Source organism: Chrysemys picta, chromosome 2, assembly GCF_011386835.1.
Source record: "Chrysemys picta bellii isolate R12L10 chromosome 2, ASM1138683v2, whole genome shotgun sequence".
NCBI lineage: Eukaryota > Metazoa > Chordata > Testudines > Emydidae > Chrysemys > Chrysemys picta.
Genome location: NC_088792.1, coordinates 38,099,786 through 38,119,347, shown reverse-complemented (window position 1 = coordinate 38,119,347; position 19,562 = coordinate 38,099,786). Strand labels below are relative to the sequence as shown.

The following is a 19,562-nucleotide window of genomic DNA, read 5'->3' as shown; positions in this document are numbered from 1 at the left end:
TCAGATGAAGAGCCAGCAGGCATCTCCCTACTAGGGCTTCACTCCTGGATCCCTTATTAAATGCCTAAGCAGACTCCAAACCCCCTCCCCCAGTTTATAATTAAAAAACAACCCCCTTCAAAAACTAAACAAAACCCCCACCTTCATGTGGGTCTACAGCTCCTGCACAATCTCAACTACACCACTGACAATCTCAGAATTAGTATACTCCTGTCCTGTTCCTTCTTAATTATAACTAAGAAGGGTGGGAGAAGCCCATTTTCTCACTGAATGAGCAGACAGACTCTCGAAGTATAAGCCTATGATGATCTGTGGGCAGACTTCCACACAAACAGATTCTCCTGCTCATAGCCAGTGGCACTATGAATAGTTCTTCACATGTATATTGATAGTCAACCTACCTGAAAGTCCTGATCATCTATTCCAAATCTCTCTCTCAGATTGCGGAATACCATTGGACAATATTCCTTAAATTTGAAATGACTTGGCATGTTTTCTCTGAAAGAGAATGCAAAACACTGAAATTCACATGCATGTTCAAATAAATTACTCAGGACAATAACATCTTAAACTTTTGTACAAAACAGAGACAAAGCAGACTTAAGAGTCCATCTACTCCAACCTCTATCAGGTCTATTTTCTCTCTTTTATAGAAATACACATAGGGCTTGGTAATCAGCTATATAAGAACTGGATGAAGTCCATACATCTAAATTTTGACAAGTCTTCACATCTGGACTCAAAAACAGTGAAATAATTTTCTCTTTGCCCTACTAATGCTCTAAAGAAAAAACCTTAAATTGGATTATACAAGGATTCAACTATGACACCAAAAAAATCAGAGAAACATCAAAGCTTTTATAAAACATGGACTCCTTTAATGATGGATTAGTTTTAAAATCCTATAATTAACCTCACTGTTATACTCAGAAAGAGTAATTGCTACTTCTTCTCTTTGAACTTTGCCACAGATTAGAAGGTACAAAATAATGGAATCATTCCATTTTCTAGAATATTTTTAACCTTCATTTTATCTTTATAAAAGTGCACATGCTATTATTTTGTATCTGAAACACACGACTAACGTACATTGCTGAAAACAAATGCCTGAAGTCATTATTTTGCTAAATCATTCTAATAAATTTCCAACTAATTCCATAGTTTATCATATAACAGAATGGGGTAATACGGTCAACATTTTATATGATTTCAGATCAGGGATTATGAAAAGGTGTACATTCCTTATTTGGCTTTGAAATACTCCCTATCCCACTGTTTATTCTGATTTATAACTTTTTTGTTTCAAACATAAAAAATAACTGTACAAAAATGTATGCATTTAAAATACCTAAACAAAAATTTCCATCATAAACAGAACAATCATTTTCTAGGTACAAGATATTCATGGGTAATAATATACCATATGGCCAAAGAGTACTACCCAGTAGGCCCTGCTGTTGCTTTTTAGAATATAACAGATGGTTATGTTTATCACAGGATTAACTTAATCAACAAAACTTTACTCTCATTCATTGAAAAATAACAGAGTTTATAGAATTTTGTAAAATATCGCTGCCAGGAGCTTTATCCCCCCCCTCTACAAAGGATTGTTACTTGCACTTACTTGTTGAAAAGGTGATTGTCCACCTTTATCTTTGAATATGCTTTGAAATCATCTGGCATCAACATAATAGGGATTTGAACATGGCTCAGTTCATTGATCTAGAGGAGAAGAAAAACAAACATTTAATAACATTTTAGCTTTGCTGTCACTTTACAAATACACTCTACACGTGACTTAAAACAAACTAAACATACCCTAAAACTTGTTAAATTTAGGAGAACAAATCCTAAAGCAATTTCAGTTTTTCTGGATGAAAAATTTAATGACATTTTAAAGTTACATGTGTCCAGTTTTAACAGTAAATGTGGCATAGTTACTTTGAATTATTGTTAGAATGACCGATGTCATCAGTTGCCTCTTCAGTAATATCTTTAAAATGTTGTTTTGGTCAGGGGATCAGCTATGATGGAGAGAGTAGGAAAAGCATTCCTGATCTGTATTGTAGTAAGTGCCAAGAACCTCCAAAGTACTCTTGGAAAGTACTTCTTCTCAGGAATGTCAATCAGGATATGAAATCAGAGTAGAAATTGTGTTTAACCATGAAAATGCTGCTCCTGTTTATTGGACAGAACTACTTTTCTACCCCAGATCATTTGTCAAAATTTTGCCACATTTCATACACTAATTACTACTTTCCTTTACAGCCTATGAACTAGTCTCTCTCCCCTCTCCTCTCGGTATGTGCTTGAGTCCTACAACAACAACTGTACTGAAAACAGATGCCTTGATTTAAACATTTCTTCTTACACATCTTCTCACACTCCACCTTTTAAACACCTCAAAGTAAGTATTATTTGCGATGAATATTTTAAGGACTGTTACAGATCCGTTTGAATGGAATTTCTATTATTGTCTGATGGGTGCAGTACTATCATCACCATAGTGGATGAGGAGTTGAAAGAGCTAAGAACACAGATAATGAGATGGCAATAATATTGATTTGAACTGAGGCCATGGCCTAGCGATAGCACAACAAGCTGCCATGGAGGTAACTTGGCCCCCTGCTTCTGGGTTAACAGAGCCTGGAAATGCCATGGAGGTAATGTGCTCAGCTATGGACCTGAAGAGAAGTAGGACAGAGAAGTGCTTTGAGTAGCTTCCTGAAGTCATCTTCAGTCATATCAGGAGTGACAGAGATTGAATAGGTACCATACTAAAAAGTGACCCCCTAAACTCTGAGGACATCCAGGGATCCAGAAAATCTTTAAAAACAAAACAAAAAAACCCACTTGTATTTAGAATTTGCTTTTGTTTCAATGGTAATGGTTCCTTATAGGGCAGCTATAAAATGTAATTGAATGAAAGCCCTTGTTACAATGAAGAATTTCATGGCAATGTATCACATTAAATCAGTGTAATATAATAATTACAATTATTAGGTCTCAGTTCTGTCCTGTACTGAATCTGCCAATGCAGATTTATTAACAATTCTACCAGATTTTATTGTCAGATCTCAGAGGAGCACCCTACTGATGATAGTAATAATAATTCCAAGTAAAAATAAAATGTGTAATATTTTTCACATAAAATCATAGTAATAACGGAACCAGACACATTACCAATGAATAATAGCACTAATGATCTCATTTATGCTTCTTGCACTTTTTAACTGAGAAGACATTCTTTGGTTTTTATGTGGTAGAATCATAGAATACCAGGGTTGGAAGGGACCGCAGGAGGTCATCTGTACAACCCCCTCCTCAAAGCAGGACCAATCCCAAGACAGATTTTTGTCCCAGATCCCTAAATGGCCCCCTCAAGGATTGAACTCACAACCCTGGGTTTGGCAGGCCAATGCTCAAGCCACTAAGCTATCCCTCCCCACTACTGAGCTATCCCTCCCCAATGTGTCTCATTGATACGTCTATTTTTGTCGAAAGTTGTGGTAGAAGGGAAAAGTGCAGAGAAACTAGGGAAAGATAAGATACTTTTCGATACTAGCCCAAACATAGATTAAAAAGAGCAACTGCTTAAAAGAACATTGTTAAGTTAAAAGTATTAGAAACAAAACAGAAAACACAAAAAATTTCTTTGCCCACGTTCCATTTATTATTAAAACAGAATTTTAATCTTTATATATATTTAATTTAGGCTTCAATCCTGCACAAGACATATGTAACTTATGTGATATATGTAATACACCTCTACCCCGATATAACGCGACCCGGTATAACACGAAATCGGATATAGCGCAGTAAAGCAGTACTCCGGCGGGGGCGGGGCTGCGCACTCCGGTGGATCAAAGCAAGTTCAATATAACACGGTTTCACCTATAATGCGGTAAGATTTTTTGGCTCCTGAGGACAGCGTTATATCAAGGTAGAGGTGTATATGTAACTTAGGCCTTGATTAACATGAGGGCAGATACTTGAATCTGCATGGAGCCTCACTAATTTGGGATAAATTGGAGAATTAGGGCCTTACTCTTTTCACTGTCTATCTGGATAACAAAAATAAATTAGTTTCTAGTTAATTTCAAGTTCTGGTTCATGTACAATGCTGCTACGTCTGGGATGCAAACATTGAGGAAGAATGTTTGGGTTATCCTGTTTCCACCGGAATTTTATTTCTTAAATTAACAAACATTTATTCGTCTTAATTTTGGAATATACTGTAAACTTGTTTTAACAAAGCCTAAATTCTGGGGCAAATCTGACTTGACGGTATCCCTTTAAACTAGGGAATGTTTTAGGATTATATTTAAAATTTCAAAAATGACCACTTACGTCACACCTTAAGTTCATTACCAATATTTATGTTAAAAAATAAACGTAATTGTTTTCATACATCAAAAAGAAACTTCACAGGTACTTCACCTCTTTTGAAAACAAACATGTTTTTGTTGTTGTATTTATTAATCTCTTAAATTTTCCAGCATAGTATTTGAACCACAGCTTAACAAACACAATAATTAGCACTGGTTGCTCTCAGTGGACTACAACAAGTTTTAACTTGGTAACATAGTGGAAAAACAATTTCAATCTCTTATGACTGCCCGGCATAAACTACTACCTGAAAATGGTCTATTTTTGTTTATGAATCAAGTGCTCAATAGTCCTTTCAAACCATTACTGAAAAATCCACGAGAAAGATCACCAAATATCCAGAAAGTATTTTTAGTCATGGCTCTTGCAGGGTTCAGGATCCTGGTCCTGAAATTGAATTTGCATTGGCAGACCTTTGTGCTCATGCAGAGTCCTGTGAGCTTCAGTGAGGTTTTAAACATGGGAAAGCCTCCCTCTGTGTGGAGCCAAATGGAGGGAGAGAGCCTTAGCTTGCCCACCAGGGAAGAGTCCTGCACTGGCAAGGATATGGGGTAGAGATGACCTAATATGTAGGATTCTAATTTCCAGAAGTTTAATTGTAAAGATTACACAGACGGAGTGGTACAGGAAGGTTTCACTGAATCAGAGTAGTGGTTTGTGAGTGGTTAGAAAAATCCACTTATGAACTTTTAGAGAAACTGAGCGGTCTCGCAAAATAAAAATTAAGACTTTAGTCCTTACAGATGTGAAGTGGGTGTAAACCAATGCAGTGCTGCCTTGCTAAATCTGCAGCCAGACAGCTCCACTGCCATCTCTGCTGCTTACACCTTCCCCAGTAACAGCAGGGCTCCTTGAAGTTCATTGCAGTTACTCAGATCCTTGAGGACATCAGTGAAATTCACTGTTTTCCACAAATATTCCTTCCAGCAAGCTCTTTTGCTAGAGTATGAAGAAAAATACATCAGAAAGGAGCATTAATGCAACCTAATGGGATTTAACTTTTTGTTTGAGGAAAAACAGATTGTTTTAAGGTATTCACTCAGTCTTAGAGTATGACAGTCAGTTCTCAATCTTTGTCTCTTCTAGAACAAAAAAATACTGCATAAAATCAAATATGACCTTTAATTGCCTCAGCTGAGGAATGACACCTCCTAGCAGTACAGACCATCAATTAATTTAAACCTTTCAAGCACAACATCTAATTCTTCAGACACTGCTACAAAAACCTCCTAGCTCTGGCGCATGGTGTGCATGCACACCCATGATTGGAATATATATAGGCACCGTCACTCGAAGAAGGTAGACTTCTTCATGTGCTAATATTTTCTGTAGGCTAGTTTTAATCTGACTAGTTTTGTAGCTCTATGCAACAAAGAAAGGGATACCATGTCATCAGCTCACTGTGGAAACTGTAACCATACAGATAAAGCAGCTTTCGATACAAGAGGGGAGGAGCAGGGGTCAAAGGGCCTCATTCTACACTTCATTACCCCGTTTTATGCTGATGTAACTCACTTCAGAGGCCAAAATAAAACCAGTGCAATGGAATGGAGAATTAGGCCATTTCTAAACCAGAAATGTTTTGCTGGTATAGCTATGTCCGTATACTGTACCAGCAAAACATTCCTAGCGTGGATGATGTTGTACAAGCAAAACTGCACTTTTACTGGTATAGCTTATTCCATCGCCACCAGCCCCCGCCCTGTGAAACAAGATACACTAGCAAAAGCACAGTTTTGCTAGTATAACTGCATCTACTCTCTGGGCTTTTGCTGGCACAGCTTCAGGGATTACATCTCATCACATCCCCGACCAACAGAGCTATCCTGGCAGAAATCTGTAGTATAGGGTAGCCTCAGGCTCATATGAACACACAATCAGCATATCTCCAACAACATTAACAATGTAATTTTGTCTCAATGTCACAATGCGGGCTGCTAACTTTTTCACTTACGACCAATAAGTAAATAAAACAAGTAATCATCTTTTAAAGATACCTAATAGAGCAAGCCACATATCAGATATTTTATACCTTTTAAGTGTTGTAAACCAATGACAAACCTGTGCTTTGGGATAACATTCATTCTCATGCTCCTTTTGTTTTAAGGCCACCTCTGACACAGAATTTAAAGTAATATTTATATGAAATCTGACACACAGTATTTTGTACATGCCTCCACACAGAAGTTAAGCACACATGCTTCTCAGAATAGTGCTTATACCAATGCTGCTTATTCACATGAGAGGAAAGAAAAGTTATTGATTTAAACTCCATTAGAGAAAAGGGAGGAGGGAAAACAAAACATAAAATTGTTAATAAATGAAATGTCATTTTCAAGGTTAAGAGTGTAACACCAACAGCTATAACTGAAAATTGCATTACAACAGCTATAACTCAAAAGTTTAAAAAAATAGTTGGAACTGTTCTATTGGCAAAAGTCACGAAATAAAACTGCTGAAACATTTGTTTTCTTCTTAGCTGTTTCTCTTGAGTGCAATGAAGTCACAAGTCTATAATGATTTCCCACAAAAGCTGATTAATATGCACCAATAAAGTATAAGGGCTTCATGCATGGAGAAAAATAAAGAAGAGATTCCTGTTTGCAAAGGACTCAAAACAAAGTATATTAATTTAATTTAATTTCAATTAGTCAAGAGAATCATCACTTACAGCATAAATGAAATAAAATTATACCCATTTGTAGTGAAAAGGGAAAGGTACTTTCCGTGCAATCTCTGGTACCAGCCTATCTCTCTTAAAATTAAGCATGTGTCCGGACTTTTTTCAGTCGCATAAGTGTGAATTTTTGCTGTATTTTTGTCATCTTTCAATTCATGATTTAAAACAGGACACTATCAACCTACTCAGTAACAAAGAGGTACCTTCTTTAGGGAAAATAAGCCCATATTTTTTATATGTTAGTAATAGGCTGAAAAGAAAAACTCTACAGTGATGCCCTGACCTGGAATTTGAAACGGTGAAAAAGTTTGGAAAGGGAGCCGAGGACATTTTGTGCTGCAAAGTTTGTAAACAAGAAATATAGAGAAAGACAAATCATAATGCTGAACATCTCAACAGTAAGTCTCACCTGAAATTAAAGCAAGTCAAGGAAAGGTAACACGGGCTTCGTAAAACAGCTTGGGAAGAATGAAACAAAAGCAGCAGCTGTGGATTTTCTATTTACTATGCTTTGTAGAGATTCCAAATAATGTCGTCTGTGATTCGAACTTTTTATTAGCTGTGCTTCATATGTATGCATATCAGCTGCATACTCCATATATTGCTCATCTTTTGCATGTAGCCATTGACTAGGCAATCAAAACTGATGCTTTCTGTGTGGTCAACACACTTGTGCTACATTTTCCAGTAATATATAAATATGAAAACAAGTAAAGGTGAGCTTAAAAATAAATAAATAAATAAAAGTCTGTGAAGGCAACAACGTGAGCCTAAGAAGTTTGCATGTGCTCCCTTGTGTTGTGCCATCATGCTGGTTTTCCTGGATCCAGGCAGCAAGATTCATTCCTGGCTATTGGGACAGCATAACAGACTCTCTCTTTAAAGAAGATGATGCAGTCACCTCAAAGACGACAATGAAACTAACATGGATCATTGAGGACAATGTAAACCAGTGAGAACTGTAACGCAAGTTATCTTTGTGTGTATTTTTTGGAAAAATCTATGGGGTTCATTTGCAATTAGAAACCAAATGTACCTCATACATCAAAATAATATGCTGCTTTACTGTAATTGACAAGTTGCTGCTTATTTACATGGTGCCTTAAAAGAAGTAAGTGAAACCTCAAGTCAGTGGGCTCCAAAAGGCAACTCCTTTCATCTGCAATGCATGCTTTCACGTCAGAATTTCAAAGCAAACTAAAGCTAACTATACTCTGCAATATATTTGATGGACTCTATGGATCAGGATCTCTTTTTGCCAACTGTAAAGTGTTTGATCCATTTGTCAAGCTCAGATGTCATGCAATTTTAGCAACTATGAAAATATGCTGTGTATTTTCCCATGCAAGACAGAAGAGTTCAGGAACGATTTTGACTTATCCATGGCATGTGAAGTGCCCTGTGATGACAGCATACTAGCACTTGAACACTGGAGAAGTAAAAACAAATAAAAAAAATCACTGCCTGTCATGTGCAGTACAGAATTACGTGCATTTGGAGTATCAGTAACTTCAGAGTCTACGGAAAGATTATTCAGTCTATTCAGACAGCAAAGTGCTGCACATGCCTCTCCTAAGACCAACTTGGGCAGCTAAATGTTTTGTACTACAATAAGTACACAAGTTCAAAATTGGACAGTCCTCTCAACTTCCTGCAACTGTGAAAATTCAATAGATAAAAACAGGAAAAAATGCTTAAATCCCATAATTTCATGCAACCAAGAAAATTAAAACAGATTTTAAAAAAAATGCTTAATATAAAATATGTATCTGCCAAAATGACCATTTAAAAAAAAAACAAAAAAACAAAAAACCCTCATCTAATTCTGCCAAACCCAAGATAAACATATGCACTACAACCTTGACTATGTGAACTTTAGCTATCCAGAACGTCCTATGATTTGGGGCAGTGCTGCATCAACAGTTGTCTACTAATTACTAAGGCTATCAATTAATCACAGTTAACTAAAGCAATTAACTTAAAACAAATTAACTTGATTTAAAAAATTAATCATGCTTAATAGCAGTTTTAATTTCACTTAAACAATAGAATAGATCAGAGATTCTCAAACTTCATTGCACCGTGACCCCATTCTGACAACAAAAATTACTACATGACCCCAGGAGGGGGAATGAAGCCTGAGCCCACCCGAGCCCCGCCACCCCAGGTGGAGGTACCAAAGCCCGAGCCCCACCTCCCAGGGGCGGGCAAACTTTTTGGCCTGAGGGCCACATCAGGTTTCCGAAATTGTATGGAGGGCCGGTTAGGGGAGGCTGTGCCTCCCCAAACAGCCAGGCGTGGCCCAGTCCCACCTCATCCGACTCCCCCTGCTTCTCGCCCCTTGATGGCCCCCCGGGACTCCTGCCCCATCCAACTCCCCGTTCCCTGTCCCCAACCGCCCCCGAACCTCCCCCCACCGCCCCATCCAACCCCTCCTCTCAATCCTGACTGCCCCTGGAACCCCTGCCCCATCCAACCACCCCTTCTCCCTGACCGCCCCCGGAACTCCTGTCCCTGACTACCCACCTTCACCCCTTCCAACCCCCCCCTCCTTCTTGACTGCCCCCCCACAACCCCTGCCCTCATTCAACATGCCTGTTCCCGCCCTCTGACCGCCCCCGACCACCACCCCAAACTCCCCTGCCCTCTATCCAACCCCCCCTGCTCCCTGGCCACACTGCTTGGAGCACCGGTGGCTGGTGGCGCAGCTCAGAGCACCCGGACAGGCAGCCGTGCCGCCCGGCTGGAACCAGCTACACCACCGCGCAACACACAGCACCAGGTCAGTCTGCAGCTATGCAGCTGTGCTGCCCAGCAAGACCTCGCAGCCCCGCTGACCAGACCATTGCGCCAGCGGCACAGTGAGCAGAGGCTGCGGGGAAGGGGGAACAGCAGGAGAGGGGCCGGGGGCTAGCCTCTCGGGCCAGGAGCTATGGGGCCGGGAAGGAGGGTCCTGCAGGCCATAGTTTGCCCACCTCTGCGTTAGCCCCAGCCAGGGGGTGCTTTAACCAGAGCCCTGCTGCCCAGGGCTGAAATCCAAGGGTTTTGGCTTCAGCCCCAGTCAATGGGGCCCAGGTTTTGGCTTCAGCCCTGGGCCCCAGCAAATCTAAGCCAGCCTTGGCGACCCCATTAAAACAGGGTCATGACCCACTTTGGGGTCCCGACCCACAGTTTGAGAACTCCTGGAATAGATAAACAAAATAATATTTTTCAATTCACCTCATACAAGTATTGTAGTGCAATCTCTATTGTGAAAGTGCAACTTACAAATGTAGAATTTTTTTTTAAATAGCTGCACTCAAAACCAAAACAATGTGAAAACTTTAGAGCCTACAAGTCCACACAGTCATACCTCTTGTTCAGCCAATCGCTGATACAAACAAGTTTGTTTACATTTAAGGGCGATAATGCTGCCTACTTCTTATTTACAATGTCACTTGAAAGTGAGAACAAGTGTTCGCATAGCTCTGTTGTAGCCAGCGTTGCAAGATATTTACGTGCCAGATATGCTAAACACCCGTATCCCTCTTCATGCTTCGACTTACAGATTGCACTTTTATCTTTTTTACAGAGCAAATATTTGTAATAAAAAATAATATGAAGTGAACTCTCTACACTTCGTATTCTGCGTTGTAATTGAAATCAATATATTTGAAAATGTAGAAAAACATCCCAAAATATTTATAATAAATTTAAATTGGTATTCTATTATTGTTTAACAGTACGATTAAAACTGCAATTAATTGTGATTAATTTTTTTAATCTCGCAATTAATCACAATTAATTTTTTAATTGTTTGACAGCCCTATTAATTACATTAGGTAAATAAATATCTGCACAACAGTGACAAATGGCCCAGGAAACGTTCCCTTAGTTCATCCCCCATGATATTTACCTAAGCAAGGTTGTACTGCATATACATTGTATGTAAAAGGCACACTTGAGCATTTATCTTTTTAAGAAAGGCAAATTTTGGCACTTCAGATTGACAGTGCCACTCTAAATAGATGGCTCAATCTGAAAAAATATCAGACTGCCAATCTCCTGAGACCTGCAGTTCAGTAGCAGGGAGAGCGGAGCTTGCAGGCAAAATTTGTGTTTGCAACTCATTTTGCTCCTCCTGCAGGTTTAGGATTGAATTCACTCTGGCAGAAAAATAGAGGTTGCAGTTAAATTGCAAATAAGGGAATAATAAAAGCCTACTGGACATTGAATAAATAGTAAGGCTCAGCTGGTAATGGTTCTGAAATTAGCACACACAGAGGTATTCCCAAACAGCCATCTTACACTGTGACATTTTAAAATAAGCTTAACTAATTTTATATTATTTCAAATCAAGCAATGAATATACTCAAGTTGTTAGGCATTATTAATAGCCCTTATTTAATTCAGATACATTCCCCCTAAATACTAGATTACCAGTGCAATGCCTAATTAAGCATTAGGTTTCATTCTGTCAGAATACAAGCAGCAATAAATTACTTGTATGCAAAGCAGACAGACATTTAAGCTGTGTACAATAAAAGCAGTTGACTGAAGATATTGCATATTTAGCTGGAGTGGACAGAGAACAATGATTCTGTTCTCTAATAGTCCAGTGCGTATCTTCTTTTTACATACTGCAGCTAGGAGCTTGCATAACATCTTATAGATGTTGTGGCTGGCTAGAAACTTAGAAGAGGAAAGGACCCAAGTCCACTAATGTCTGTTTCCACCCCAGTCAAATCACACAATCAAAATTGGCATTTCCAAGTGATCCCTAATGGATGCTTCTGATGCAAGTTATCTTTCCATTTAAATTCCATCCATTTTATTTTTATATGCAATACATTAAATATTGAATATCTCATCTTTGATAAGAATGTAAGTATTAACAATCACAAAACATTTCTGCCTTCCTTTCAAATGACATGTCATTTTTCATACCAACCTCTCAGGGCTGAAGCTAGACTGGTATTGGATGTTTTGTGCTAAACACTGCAGAAAGTCACAATTACAGCCCTTAGTGGTTTCAACAAACTAAACCTAGGTTGCTGTTCTCTTGGCAGATGCAGATGGCCACAGCTGTACAAGTTGCACCTTTCCCCCCCCAGATCTTTGTGAATGGGTAGACATTTCTCTACCATCTGACTACCTGGGCCTGGCAGGGTACAAGTGAACTGGTTTGTTTATTGTTAGTCTGAGAGAAAGACATGTGTAGTCTTTTTGTTCTTTGTATTTTAAACCAAATTTATGTATTTAAATAGCATGACCATATTTCCCTATGCTGAATATGGGACAGCTGGTAAAATTACTCATATTCAAGTGAGTTCACTGGCAACCAATCAGAACTATGCAGTACAAATGTTCAAATTAAGATCAAGTTGACTGAGCCCCCGTTAAAAAGAAATACTGCGTAGTTGGATTCTTTTTATTTGCTTTCTTATCTTTAAGGCTTTAGGGTTCACACAGGGAGGGGTGAAACAGACATCCCTACCCCCGCCCCCACACACAGAGGTGACACACACATACACACACACATTCACTCCTGTACCCCTCTCCACACAGGGGTTTGACCGACCAACTGATTCTCCCTGCCCAGCATTCTATGCCCTCCATGCCTGGCTGGGCCCCTGGGACGGACCCGTCTTCCCGAGGCATCATGTGGTGGGAGGCATGCAGGGTCCCATACCCTCTTCCCCTCCCGATTTCTGCCAGGGTTCACACCAGAATGTGGTCAGTAGCAGCCTTTCGGCACTGTGCTAGAGAGAAGGGACAGGAGCTGCTTCCAGTTAGGGGTGTGGGGGGGGGCGGGGGAGAAGGGGGATGGCCAGGGCCGGCTTTAGGCCGATTCAGCCAAATCGGCTGAATCGGGCCCCGCACCGCAGCTCTCCACCCCGCCCCCAGCTCACTTCTCCCTCCTCCCCTCTCCTGAACACTCCGCCCCCTGATCCTCCCCCTCCCCTGCTCCCCGCAAATCAGAGGTTCGCGGGAAGTTGAAAAGAAGCAGGGGCGGGCAGGCAGGCTGGCAGCACCAGGTAAGCTGGGGTGGCGGGGGGCACGAGAAGGGCTCCGGGGAGGCGCGGCCCAGTCCAGCCCCGGCCAAGCAGCTCACTCTGGCCCCGGTTCTGGGGAAGTGCGCCGGTCCGGCCCCGGCCGAGCGGCCCCGGCCTCAGCGACTCTGACCCGGCGCGGCCCCCGCGGTGCGGCCCCCGCGGCTCGGCTCGGCCCCGGCCCGGGCCCAGCCCCCGGGGCTCGCTTCAGCTCGGGCCCAGCCCCCTTAGCTCGGCTCCGGGCCGGCCCGCCCCCGCGGCTCGGCTCTGCTCCGGCCCCCGCAGCTCGGCTCCGGGCCGGACCAGCGCACTTCCCCAATCGGGACCCGCTCTTTCTAAAGCCGGCCCTGGGGATGGCTGTCCTGGCCCATGTCTTTGCAGAGCTCATCTCTTCTTCTCCCCCCTGCCCCTGGGGCTGGAAGCAGTTTGTCCCTTCCTGCTCGCATAGTGTTGAGAGGCAGCTAACACCTCTAGGCTGCTGCTGGCCACTGACATAACCTAGCTGCCTCCTGTCTCCTCCCCCCCCACGCCCGCCCACCCCAGCTACAGTGTGGGCAGGAAGGGGTTAAAGCCCTAAGGCTGCATTGTGCACCAGGGCCCAGGGAACCTGACTGCAGGGGCTTCAGATAACTGGCCAGAGAGGTGGCTCAGTAGGGGAGGGTGCTTAGAGGATGGAGCAGCCCTACACTCCCTGGGGGTAGGACCTAGGGCAGGGAGGTGTGGGCTGCTGTGGAGCCTGCAGGTTCAGGGCATGAATAGGCTGGAAATTGCTTCCCCTCCTCCCCACTCCAGAGCTTAGCTGAGGGGTGGAGAGGCTTCCCAGTGCCAGCGCTGTGCAGGGCTTTGGCAAATACAGGTCTCAGTACCTCGGCACATACAGGTCTCTGTACCTCATGGATTTCCCGGGGCACCTGCCCAGCCAGAGGCGGGGGGGGGGGAGGAAGGAGCCTGACACCAGGTTGCTGGTGAGTTGAGCGCTCTGACCAGGGGCTGGTTCTCCGCACAATGCTGGAAGCAGGACATGCCCCACCAGTGGGGCTATGGAGAAGCAGAGGGGATGAGGGGGGCATAGGGGCAAAGTAGGGAGAAGACAGTGAGAGGGGGAACATGTAAAGGGCTAATGGATAGACAACAAAACGTTTGTAACTGGCTGCTGCCTGGTACCTGCCCGCACTCACCAGCCACTGCAGTGTGCAGCCAGTGCCAGCCGGAAACGGGACAGGGCCCTGCTAGCCAAGAGCCAGCACACAGCAGGGGCTGGAGCTGACGGACCAGCAGGGGGAGTGGCTGGCCCCGCGTGCTGCATCTTCGCCTCATCACCAGCTTTACACACCCACCCCTATCGTCAGCCACTGGACCCACCCACCCCCACACACCCCGCTGGTGGGAGGGCAGCTGGTGAGCAGGGATCTGGCCAGCAGCAGGACCCACCAGTACTGATGGGAGGAGGGGGAGAGACAGAAAATATGGGACAATTTTGCCAGTTTTTAACAAAAAGTCGGGACACCTGCAAGAGGGCTTAAATATGGGACTGTCCCTTTAGGGTGATCAAATGTCCCATTTTTATATTTAAACATTTTAAACACTGGGGCTCATTGAGTTTGGGCTAGAAGGTGGGGGGGGGGGGGGGGGAAGAGAAGAAACTCCAGAAAAGTAGTGTTTCCTGGTCTAAATATAGGACTGGAAACCAGGAATCCCTGAATTCTGACACAGACATTAACACCAATTCTCCCCTGTGGCTTTGTGCAAGTCATTTACTCTCTGTATCTCAGTTTTGTCTTTTGAAGAATGGGGACAGAAATAGTTACTTGCCATTTGGTGTGCTATGAGGATTACTGTTTGTACAGAACTTTGAAGATGAAAAATACAGCCGTGAAGAAGAGCTCTGTGTAAGCTCTAATGCTTGTCTCTCTCACCAACAGAAATTAGTCTAATAAGACTAATTGTCCTAAACCTCACCCATCTTGTCTTTCTAAGATGAAAAATACTAAGTAGTAGCATTTTTAAGGTGGGTCCACCAGTCTGACCTATTGTCCTTGACACATATCTCTTTGAAAGGCACAAAATGCACTGACACACAGGAAGAGACAAAACAACAGGCCTGATCTGCAACTGAGTAATCCTTATTCAAGCAGCTCATTGACTTCCATAGGGTTAAAGGACTATTACACCCAAAGAGAGAGTTTGTGGAAATTCTTTAGTTGAAGAGTGAAACTGAGAGGAAGTTGCATTATAAGTGGGTCTAAAAAGTCATATTTGTTCAGCTGATGTGTGTCATTCTTCCAGAGCCTTCTTGGCAAGTCTGGAAACTTGGTAGGTCTGACCAAATAGTAGTTACTTGGGTGACAACATTTTCACATGTTAATCATTGGTAATATTCTACTACTATCTTGTACAGTTAGTAAATTCTGGTCCTGGTCTGCTGTGGTTATCAGCTTGTCTTAAAACATAATAAGAACAGGAGTACTTGTGGCACCTTAGAGACTAACAAATTTATTAGAGCATAAGCTTTCGTGGACTACAGCCCACTTCTTCGGATGCATATAGAGTGGAATAAATATTGAGGAGATATATATATATACACACATACAGAGAGCATGAACACCTTGTTGGGACAGGCATATAAGGCAGGCTGTTGAGTAGTCTCATTCCCAAATGTGGTACAAGCCACAGTATTGCTATTGGGATAGTGGGTGTCTCCTATTAAAATACAAAGTGAAAATGAGGTGATTATTTTGAAATCTTTGCAGTCTCACTTCATGCACTTGAAAAGGGTGGAAGGGGTCAGCAGATAATCAATTTTTGTGGAAAACATTTGTTTGTCACAGACCAACACAGTCATTTTGTAAATATCATTTGACAGTTTAAGATGCACTCAAAGGCATTTTTGCAAGAAAAGATATTGTTATTGAGTAGGAAAACCACGAGCTACAAAAATATCAAGCAAAGTGTATTATGCTGAAAGATGAGACTTTTAGAATTGCTAGGCGTCAAATATGCAGATCTTTGACAGTTCCTCTCCCCCCAGCACAAAGTAAAAATAACTATTCAGACTTTTGTCAGTAACTACAGAATACAGTAGGAGTTTAAATGCCATAGGAGACAGTTCTGCTGTATAAATAATTCCCTACGTCAGCCTCTAAATTAACACCTACTATTTGACTCTGAGGAAAATATGTATTTAATTTTAACTGATATTTTGGGATCTATTTTGACTTAAATGTATGCAGAAAAAACCTTACCTACCTGCCAATTTAGTATGCTTTGAAGTTTTACCTGTCTGCTAACGCCCACCAGTAACCATAGTGTTAGCCTTACTTTCAGGGCCTACCTGTCACTGGATTAGCTTACTCAGCTTCGTCAAAAGCCACCAATGCTAGAAAAGTTGATCTGGTGAAGCCAAGTATTTCTGAAACTATATTAATATAGAAAGGCATAAATTTCACAGAATGCTAGATCCTTAACATCTTAAACCTTGTTTTATATTGCATCAAATATTTTTACATATTTAGGTATTCCAATTGATGCATCAACTGAAGGTGACTTATTTTTGAAGGAAAAAAATGTGCTACTTTTGAATTATTGGGATCTGACCCTGAACTACTGTACAAAATAATTAATCAAATAAAACACCTAATAAAATATCTATTAATTCATGCTAAGAAACAGATGTTCTCATTAAAGAATTTTTAGTTGTCATTTTCAGCAGTATGAACATAATGAAGTATCTCAGAGGTGAGAGAAGTTCATTGTTCATGCATCCATTATGGAAAACAGGATACTGTGACATAAATGGGAGAAGGAAAGTGTTCAGAAGACAATTAGTTGTAACAAATACTGTTTCCTTGTTGTCTTATATACATCTAACTTATCATTCACAGATTTGTCCCAATCTATTTATTAAAGAAACCGCTTTTTACACTATGTGGTCAAATGTATACATATTAAGACATGGAGCTAGAGAGACTATTTGGGTATTTACCAAAACCCGCTAATACAGCCATCTTTAAATTGAGACTATCCAGACCCCGAAACATCTAATTGAACATTATTTTATAATTTGGCCATCATTACTTTTCCATGTAATTTTAAGTTGACATTCTCTTTCAAGAAAGTCTATGGAGCAAACTATATCAAAACAAAGTCACACCAAATCCTAATGTTAAAAAATGAATCCAAAAAACCCTTAAGGAATCAGAACATAGGAGATTTCCATATTCTAGAAAATACAGTGCATCTGCTGTACGTAGACAAGTGTAATGCCACATTTTTGCTAATGTAGTTTAAAAAAAACTTCTGTGCATCAGCGTACACTTGTCATTTGAGTGCAAAAATTTACACTGTGTAATTGCCAAATACTCAGCTTTTACACAAGTCTACCAAATAGAAACTGAGAAACCCAGATTAAATGTCACGATGCCCTGATACTCTAGAAAAGCTAGAACAGAAAAGACATGCATAAATGATACTAATGTTAATGAGGAAATCTGTTAATGAAGGTTGTATATTCAGGTTTGTGAGAAACTTGAGATGCAAAGGTGTTTATAAAAGTGCCAAGTGGCTTTTGAAAGCCAAGCAATGTCATTCACAAACAATCTCAGTCTGAAAGAGAAATTGCAAATAGCGAAAACCACAATGATTTGGATGAGTGGCAATACACACAACTAACATGAGCTCATCTGCTTTTTCTAATTTAGCATTTAGAAAAAAAACAGGATGTGGAATATAGTTCAAACAACTTAGTATCATTTGCAAGTTATACACCAGTGAACACCTGACAAAATTGATAAAACAATATTTTACTTTTGGAGCAGAAATAGCTGAACACACAAATTTTCCTTACTGTGGTTTGCATACTAACAAGAAGCTGCATCACTACTATATCTTTTACAGAAGCGGATATCTTCATCCTCCATTTGAAACACTTTGCATTATTATTTACACTTGTCAGAAGTGATTGATAGCAAATCCAACTTCATTTTTTCTAATTACTTTAAAGAAACAAACAAGTTCCTACAGGTTAAAAGGATGCACTTTAGTTTACCAGCTTTGCCTTGAAAACTTCACAAGAGAACATCTAAAAAGGAGAGGATGTAAAAGGCACCAAGATAATAATGCAAATATTCACCTTTGTATAAAGGAAAAGGCGGTTTTAAGATGTACCATATTGCACCAGGTCAGACAGCAGTGAGAACCTCTAAAAGGTCTCAGTTCTTCTCTCTCAAAATACATAAATACCTTGCTACTTTCCTAGATGTTCCTAGATTCTACAAAAAAAAAATCAGTCCAATAGACACATGAACACAATACCAAGGTACAATCACACAAAAAGAGCTTGTGATATGCCAACTACATTCCATAGAGCACTCAGAGGCTGCTCAAGCTTACACACTGAACCTGTTCTGAGTGCACTTCAGCCTTGATCTGTATCTTGTTAGCTCATTCTTCACTCATCCTAAGCAGACTGTCATATAGTGCTTCTCTATCTTTTTTTTTTTTTATGGTGACAACTGCCAACTGGAAACTAAAGATTAAACAACCCATTCAGTCAAAGAATTCAAGATCTGAATTGATAATATATGAGATTCACTACACTGCCAGTTCACATCCATAAAGCTTTTTAAAAAAAAATATTTCCCCCAAATCACTGTTATCTGGCTATTCTGATGAACAGAAATTACTATTTGTCACTAGTGCTCATCTAATAATGTTTACTGCACACAGACTTAATTGGCAGGTTTGTAACCCCAATTCTGCCATACAATGTATTTATACAATATATCCTGGGCCTCTAAATACTTGAAATGTAATGGTAAGCTCAAAGGCATGTGTAAGCATATTTAATAAAAAACAAACATTAACAAGTCAGCAAAGCAAGCTCTGCCTAGAGAAATAATAAAATAAATGTTTTGAAAACAATATTTAAAAGCTGATTTACCCTGAACAAAAGGATACTGTTTGTAGCACATTCCACTCTACATTTTTTCTTCACTTCCCATTTTTATTGAAAATGCCTCAAGGCCAGGGATCCATTAAACATACTTGTTAGAGGATTTATCTTTCAGCTCATGGGAAAAGTCAATGTATATTATAGAGTCTGATTTCCAAAACCTATGTGACCATAGCTAAGCAGGTGGCTAGCTGTGACTACGGCTTACAGCACAAAACTCATTCATTTCACTGTTACTACCTTCACCTTCTCCTTCACTTACCATGTGTTTATTTTATCCACATGTTATGTCTTGTTGCAAGAGACTGTAAACTCTTTGGGGCAGCAAATGTCTGCGTGTTTAACGTTTTTCACAGTGTGACCCTTCATTGAGGCCTCTATGTGCAAAAAACAGAAATAATAAAAAGTACTATAGGAATTATGTATGCAGTGTTGTTGTAGCTGGACTGTTCCCAGTACATTAGAGAGAAGGTGGGTGAGATACTGTAATATCTTTTATTGGACCAGCTGT

The 19,562-nt window shown here is 40.7% G+C and overlaps 1 protein-coding gene across 7 annotated transcripts in view; it reads right to left on the bottom strand.

Moving 5' to 3' along the window:
* Positions 1-19,562, bottom strand: part of PIP4K2A (phosphatidylinositol-5-phosphate 4-kinase type 2 alpha) — a 202,361-nt gene that overhangs the window by 101,792 nt on the left and 81,007 nt on the right. For 6 of the 7 annotated variants that reach the window (XM_008162824.4, XM_005302774.5, XM_008162825.4 and 3 more), the window contains 2 exons: positions 1,625-1,722; positions 402-498 (listed from right to left, as the gene is read on the bottom strand). In XM_008162824.4, the coding sequence (XP_008161046.1) occupies positions 402-498; positions 1,625-1,722 (195 nt within the window). Of the gene's footprint in view, positions 1-401; positions 499-1,624; positions 1,723-5,130; positions 5,329-19,562 lie in introns of all 7 variants that reach the window. The other variant, XM_065582966.1, reaches the window with a different exon arrangement.